Source organism: Berghia stephanieae, chromosome 2 (assembly GCF_034508935.2).
Source record: "Berghia stephanieae isolate SIO BIC M18660-M18661 chromosome 2, UCSD_Bste_1.3, whole genome shotgun sequence".
Lineage (NCBI taxonomy): Eukaryota > Metazoa > Mollusca > Gastropoda > Nudibranchia > Aeolidiidae > Berghia > Berghia stephanieae.
Genome location: NC_088361.1, coordinates 28,684,232 through 28,691,731, shown reverse-complemented (window position 1 = coordinate 28,691,731; position 7,500 = coordinate 28,684,232). Strand labels below are relative to the sequence as shown.

Below are 7,500 nucleotides of genomic sequence, written 5' to 3'. Positions count from 1 at the left end.
TTACCCGTTTTTGAGACGATTGATCACATATGTGACCCATCGTCTCAAAACGGTATTATGTCGGAACGAACCATATGCTTAAAAGCCGAATTAAATGTTAAACTGGTCAAAAATATAAATTGTTGGCATTAGCACCCTAAAATATAGTATTCATTCTCCTAAATAAAACATACACACTCAACACAAGTCTGATATTTCTGGCTGTAAATTCAATTTTCAACATCTTAACCAACCCGAATTAATACCGTTTTGAGGCGAAGGGTCACATATAATCGATATCAAGATAACCCTCACATTTATGAAATGCTTAAAACTTGAGACGTCTTTGAAATCTCAGCATCAATACATTTGAACGACTTGGGGCGAGGTGGGCGGGGGTGGGGTGGGGGAGAGAGGAGGCGGGATCTTTTTAATATTAATATCAATAGGGAACAAAAGTGCGGTGTCAAAAACTGGTTCCAATTTCATTGGAAGTGTAAAACCGCTCTTTCGGAGGACTAGATACAGATCGTGTGTAATTGATCTTTTGGTTTCAGAGTGATATCTTATTTTCTAGTCTAAATATATACTGGTCAATAATAAAGATCATCCATCCTGCTACTAAATAGTTACGCGGCCTTATGATTCAATATGTAGCCTATTCATTATTGATTATCTGAAGGGCTGTTTAGGTACACACTTCCAATGATTTTGGAACCGGAAAAGTACAATGTGTGACGTCACGACTTTTCTAACCTATAGAAAAATTCAAAGTTTTATAGTTGAAATAATAATACTGTCTTGGCTGCGTTGAGTAAAGTAGGCAATTAGTAGATCTAAATGATTGTGCGGTTTGTTTGTTTTTGTTTATTTTGTATTTGTTGCTGTTGTTATTATTTTGTTGTTGTTGTTGTTTTTGTTGTCGTTGTAGTTGTTATTGGTTGGTTGGTTGGTTGGTTGGTGGTTTTGTCTGGGGGATTTTTTTGTTGTTTTTTTAGTTTGTTTGTTTTGTTTGTTTTTGTTTGTTTTTTTGTTTTTGTTTTTTTTATTTTGTTTTTGTTTTTTGTTTTTGTTTTGTTGGTTTGATACATTTATCTCCTTTTTTCTGGTTTTTATAAACTGACATGGAAGATGATGTTAAAATCAGCATACGATGTGTAAGAAGTGCGGGTTTGTGTGTTAAAAAAGTAAAATCAAGTGAAATTTAAATGTCGGGTCTTTTAAAAATGGCATAATGTCAAACTCAATTTGTCCATGTCAAACAACTCTAAAAGAAGCCAATCTCTTTGAATTTAACATTTAAAGTGCCAAATTGGTAACCGTAGTTATTCTCTCATAATACAGACTTCACTCATATCCATACTTTGATTTGTAATGTCATGATTGTCTTATCAACCCGATTGTCTATATGGATTTTGAAGTGAGATGTTTAATCCTTTATAGGCAGTATTGTATATGTGACCCTTCGCCTCAAAACGGTATTAAGTCGGGTTGGTTATGATGTTGAAAATTGAATTTACAGCCAGAAATATCAGACTTGTGTTGAGTTTGTATGTTTTATTTAGGAGAATGGATACCATATTTTAGGGTGCTAATACCAACAATTTATATTTTTGACCAGTTTAACATTTAATTCGGCTTTTAAGCATATGCTTCGTTCCAACATAATACCGTTTTGAGACGATGGGTCACAATATAGGCAGATTTCATCCCAACCTATTATCATATCTTTCCTCTTTCAATGGCCCCTAAGGCATACCGCTCTACTTTTACAAAACACATTTTGTTTTCTGGCCAGGAAAATTCCAATCCAATACTTCACCTTTTAAAATGACTCTCGCCTTGTCAAATAATCAAACCTAAGACTCATTATCATTTTTAATGTGTTTTATGAGAGCATGGCAGTAGCAATTACTCAGATTTAGAGAAAATTAGTCATGCCTGTGCAATTATGACCAGATAATATAGAAAATTATGATTTTGAACGAACTCATTCTTTGGAAATAAATAAAGGACAAATTGAACTAGCGCAATCAACACGGTTGGTGAGGGATATAACATGCTGAGATGACGATGAAAGCCAAGTAAGGACGTAATGCTGTGACACACTGAGTGGTCGTCGATCACGATTACTCACAGACGTGTTTAACTCATTGGAAAATAACATTATTGATATAATATTGATAACTGACATTTCTACATAATGCACACGCATAGAATACCCAAATAATATTAGGTTCTGTATTATTATCTTTCCCATTTGTGAGTACAGTGGAACTTCGATATAGAGAACAAATCACTAAAAAAATGGTTCTTTATATCAGTGTTCTCTCTTTTATCAAGATCATATGGGTGAAACATTTGACAATCCATAATAACTGTTTCGTTAGAGCTAAATGCACTCCAATCTACATGCAAATATTTGCAAGTAATTGTAATAGTGGGCAATATTTTGTGTTGGTTTGAGAGCATTTCCATTCCAACAATGACCCCATAATGACGTATAGACATATTATATACAGGCCTGATATCCGAACCCACTTATGGGCCTAGTTTAACATTGTTGTAATGGACAATATTTTGCGTCATCTTTTTGGAAATTTCAATTACAACAATGAGCCCATAAGGAATTGGATTATCAGATCTGAAATTAAGTGCACGTCGCCACATAGCATTTTGAGCTATCAGACCTGCAAGTAAGAAGACGTCGCTCCGGTGTTTTATAGATAATGTCCAATTAAGTGACGAAACATTATCATGTTGATGAAGTCTGTTTGGTCCCACATCTCGTCTCCTCGTTGGTATTCCACTAGCCTTTGTTACTGTCTCCCCTGGCGATTCTTTGATTTTGTCACAGATGTCAAAATATGAATACATAAACGGTAACAGCTTTGTTGATATAGATGAAATATAATAACGTTATAAAATCGTCATGCCATCCATGTTATGTGTTGTTGTTAGCTTAGGGTCCTTTTAACGCGTTTTGAGAAAAAAATAGATAATATTCTTCATCATCATTATCCTGTGTGTTGGCGATCAAGTTTATCACTCCACTGTTATCTGCATATTCTGCACCACGTTGTCCCTTTTTGTCCCTGGCCATTCCGTTACACTGTCCATCTATTTTGTAGCAACCAGGTCAGATGTTTTTTTTTATTTCAGCTTTAACTAGGTAACCAAGTTTACCTTCACATAATAATATATTCCATGGATTTTTCCACAGCATTTTTTATGAACCACACCACCACCTCAATGTTGCTAGTCTAGCATCGCTGTTTCATACGAGTATGTCAAAATGTGTTCAACATAGTATTTTAGTGTTTGACATATTGTTTCAGTCTCGCAAAATGTTGATCAAGGTTTGGAAGGCTGCTTTCACTTGATCAATCCGGCATTTCACTTAGGTTCTTTGTCTTCCATTGGCTGTCTTGATGGTGCCAAGAAAACTGTACAATTTGCCACACGGCGGTAGTTTTTCTTCCAGTGGGTAATGACCATCGTTACCATTTTCTTTTCATTTAGGTTGAGACTCCTATTCTCACTTTCAGTCACAATCTTATCGATTATAACGCTGCATAATAATAGCTCATGTCTTTTTAAAAAGCCTCTCTCAAGATTATGACAAATCACACAACAAAAACAGAACTTCTATGTTGTCCTTTCTCTATATATTTTCAGGTCCAAGAGTGACGTATTTCCTGCCAACCAATAGATCTATGACGTCATCTCTTGGCTTGTCTGTGACGCTGCCATGCGAGGTGGAGAACCTGAAGGACAAAATGGTAAGAAATTGGTCCTAACCACAGACTTGGGATCGTTACCTAGTGAGGAAGTAATTTCATTTGGTATCATACCAGCTCAACTTTGCAATTTTTTGTCTATCTTTGATCATCGACCCTGTGGATCATCCCAGCCTCCAGGCAATGCTGTTGTTGGACTATTCAAGATAGGGTCTATATCTTGTCTGGTGTCATTAGTAGGCAGTGTGGTAATTCTCGTATCCCAATAATTGATGTCAATTAGAAATTAGTTTGCTCTGTCTTGGGGGGGAGGGGGGTCCCCATAGCTCAGTTGGTAGAGCGCTCGCTTTACAAGCACAGGATTGAGTTTGATCCCAAATGAAGTCGATATTTTGTTCCTGACCCCCCTCCCTCTGTCCACCCAGCAGTAATTGGGTATATGAGTCTGTTAGATCTGGCGGAAAGTACTTCGCGATAGACTAGCGTCCTATCAAAAGGATTTAAGCTATATTGTCCGCTTCACGCTATAGAAACTGGGATAAATTCCGGCTCGAGGTACCGAATGGCTTTGAAGGACTACAACTCTGTATTGACCTTATTGTATTGCAGGTAGACCATTGTTTTCTGTTCGAAGTTTTGAAACAAGGAGGCAGTAGATTGGTGAGATCGTTTATAATTTCACTGCCTTTGGGTCTTTGTCTTTAAAAAACACAGCCTTCCATGCTGCCTCGATATTCAATAAAGATGGAGCATTTATATGGCGCAACATCCACTAAAAGTACTCAAACCGCTTTACAGCAGCAATACATAACGTGTAGTACGAGGCATGTTAGGCGATATTACTTTCTGTTTTTTTTTTCGACAGACATCGCTTTTAACGGCCAGTACTCATTTTAAACCTAAGTACGGTGAGATACAATGTTAGTAAAGAGCCTATCCAATGACCCAACTATGCGCCGCTCAGAGCAGGACTCGAACCCAGGATCTTCCGATCCAAAGGCGAGTGTCATACCACAAGACCACATAATAAATCACTTCATTATACATTTTTATTTCTTATTCATGGTGTGCGTTTAAGTAAAACACTCACCAGTTCTGCCCATCAGATCAATCGAACCAATAGACACAAATCTTTAACATCGGTAGTCTGGTTGAGAGAAGTATTCACCCAACTAGTGATTTGAAAACAATAACAGAAAGCTGAGTGGTATCAATATCATTCATTCTATTGAAATCATTTTTATTCCAATTCTTTCATGATGAATTTTTCATCCCCTCCGGACATTGTTATAACATCATTGTCTTTCATTTGTATTAAACTCAAGAACCCATTATTAAGTTTTATCGATACTTCTTTAATTTTGTTTGTCTTTTATCAAGTAATCAGCATTGCTCTGAAAAAACACGTATTTAAAATTTTGGCCAGAAAACTCGTCCTTCTTATTATATAGATCATTTAAAATGACCCTCTTCTTGTTAAAAAATACTCAAACCTAAGACTTCACAGTGAAGCCTCTCATGAAGGTTTGAGAGTTTTTGAGAAGATGAGAGTCGCTTTAATCGATCGATATTTGAAGAACGTGTTTTCTGGGCAGAAATTGAAATACAGTGTGTTTGTTTCTTTGTTTTGTTTTGTTTTTTGTTTTTTTTTTGTTGCTTTTTTTTTTTTTTTTTTTTTATTGTCACATTTCTTGTTTGAATCACTCGGGAGCTATGTGAGATTTCATTATACATTTTTTTTCATATGTGGAGAATTTGTTCAAGTTTTGATTGATATAAGGTTTACCACTATGTGCCCTTTAATAGCTTAGCTATGACGTCATCAGCTCAGTTGGTAGAGCACTCGCTTCACAAACAAAGGGACCCGTATCGATCGTGGGTGCCTCTGTCCAACCAGCAGTGATTATGTAACTGTGTCTGTTAAATCTTGTAGAAAGTACTTTGAGTTTTACGGGCATCGTATCCAAAGAGAAGCAAACCATTGATATCGAGTGTTGTGTTTTATTGCAATAGGAATCGCGAAAACGTCGGCTCCATATTTTTTTGTATTGTGAGGTCCATGGCTTAAGACTTTGGCAAGTTGTGGGACATATCAAATAATGGAAAAAGTAGTACTTCATGCAGAGCCATTGGGCTCATAGAGCCGAAGTGTATTCGGTTATTTTGGTTTCTATAGCGTGAAACGGACAACAGCAATTACTTTCTACCTTTTGGATAGGACGCTCATCTATCGTAAAGCACTTTCCGCCATATCGAACAGATCCAGCTACCCAATAACTACTAGGTGGATGGGGGGGGGGGATCAGAAAAAAACTCTTGACCATAACCGAGACCGATATCGGTACCTTTGCTTGTGAAACGAGTGCTTTATCAACTGATCTATCGGGACCCCCACCCCCACCCCCACATAATGGAAATTTAAAGTAAAATATTTTTTGTTGAAAATGAGAAAAATGTGTTTTGTCAGAGTGGGCTAGCACCAATTTCCATCAAATACGACATTTATTTGACGTGTCGCGTATTGATTTCCTCTATGATATTTGATCGAAAGAGATATCTCGCTCTTTGATTTTCGTCATTAATTCCGATCCCGTTCAATATCAATGAAAATAATGTATGGACAGGTAATGGGGGAGAGAGGAATATGTGTGTGGGGGGTGGGGGGCGGGGGCGATAAACTGATAACCTAGTGGAAAGTCACTATGGAGGCATAGATTTGAATCAAGGGGGAATCATGGAAGCCTCAGCAGTTGACATCGAGCAACTTTTTAGGATTTGGACAGGATGATGAGTCGAGGTTTTACTGCGGAGATAGGGGTGGGGGGAGGGGGGTTGTTGTTTTATTTTGTTGGGTTTTTCGTGGAGGGGGGGGAGGGGGGTTGGGGGGGGGTCTGTTTTTGTGGGGGGGGGGGCGTTGTTGTTTTTTTTAATTTGTTTTTTGTTGGGTTTTTTTTTTTGTAGTTGTTTGTTTGTTGTTATCAAAAACATCACTGCCAAACAGCGTTCTACGTCCGTGTTTTATATCATCTATTTATTTTTCCATCCTGATATGGCGAGCATTATATAGTTAGCACGAATTTGACGTCACTCAGGTCTTTGTTATAGTTTTTAGCCAGCCATTTTATAATTAGTTTTCACTAAACTGTATTAATCAGTCTATAAACGTTCAAGATTACACATGGTTTTGTGCATTTGTACGTTATTTCCTGATGACAATGTTGTGAGCATTTTGGCCGAGCGCAAGGCATCAATACAATATGCAAAACGTTTTTATCTCATTCTGGTCTGACAAATTCATCTGCAGATCTATGCCGATCGATAAAGAATATTCCAAATTTGTCAAAGTTTTATAGATTTAAGTGTGCTCGGTGAGGTATATAATGCATTATCGATTTTGCAAGCAGAAAACAAAAGTTGCGTTTCATAAAGTGCAAGAACTCAATGGGGATGATCTATAGATAGAGTGCGCTTGGCTAAGAAGCTCACAACATTGCCATCCGGAAGTATAACGGACCAACACACAAAACTATGTGTAACCTTGAACGCTTATGGTCTGGACAATACAGTAAAGTGAGAATCACTCATAAACGTGGATGACAAAAAACAATAACAAAGACCCGATGACGTCAACTTCATTCTATATATAGTTTTGTGTGTTGGTCCGTTACACTTCCGGATGGCAATGTTGTGAGCTTCTTAGCCAAGTGCATACTATCTTTTGTCTGACTCATATCATTTAGTGAGAACTAATCACCAAAATGGCTGTCCAAAACCAATAGCA

The 7,500-nt window shown here is 37.3% G+C and overlaps 1 protein-coding gene across 3 annotated transcripts in view; it reads left to right on the top strand.

Annotated features, from left to right (window-relative positions):
- LOC144964651 (opioid-binding protein/cell adhesion molecule homolog) overlaps positions 1 to 7,500 on the top strand; it is a 68,487-nt gene that overhangs the window by 41,344 nt on the left and 19,643 nt on the right. For all 3 annotated transcript variants that reach the window (XM_078899141.1, XM_078899142.1, XM_078899143.1), the window contains one exon: positions 3,658 to 3,761. In XM_078899141.1, coding sequence (XP_078755267.1) covers positions 3,658 to 3,761 — 104 coding nt within the window. The remainder of the gene's footprint in view (positions 1 to 3,657; positions 3,762 to 7,500) is intronic.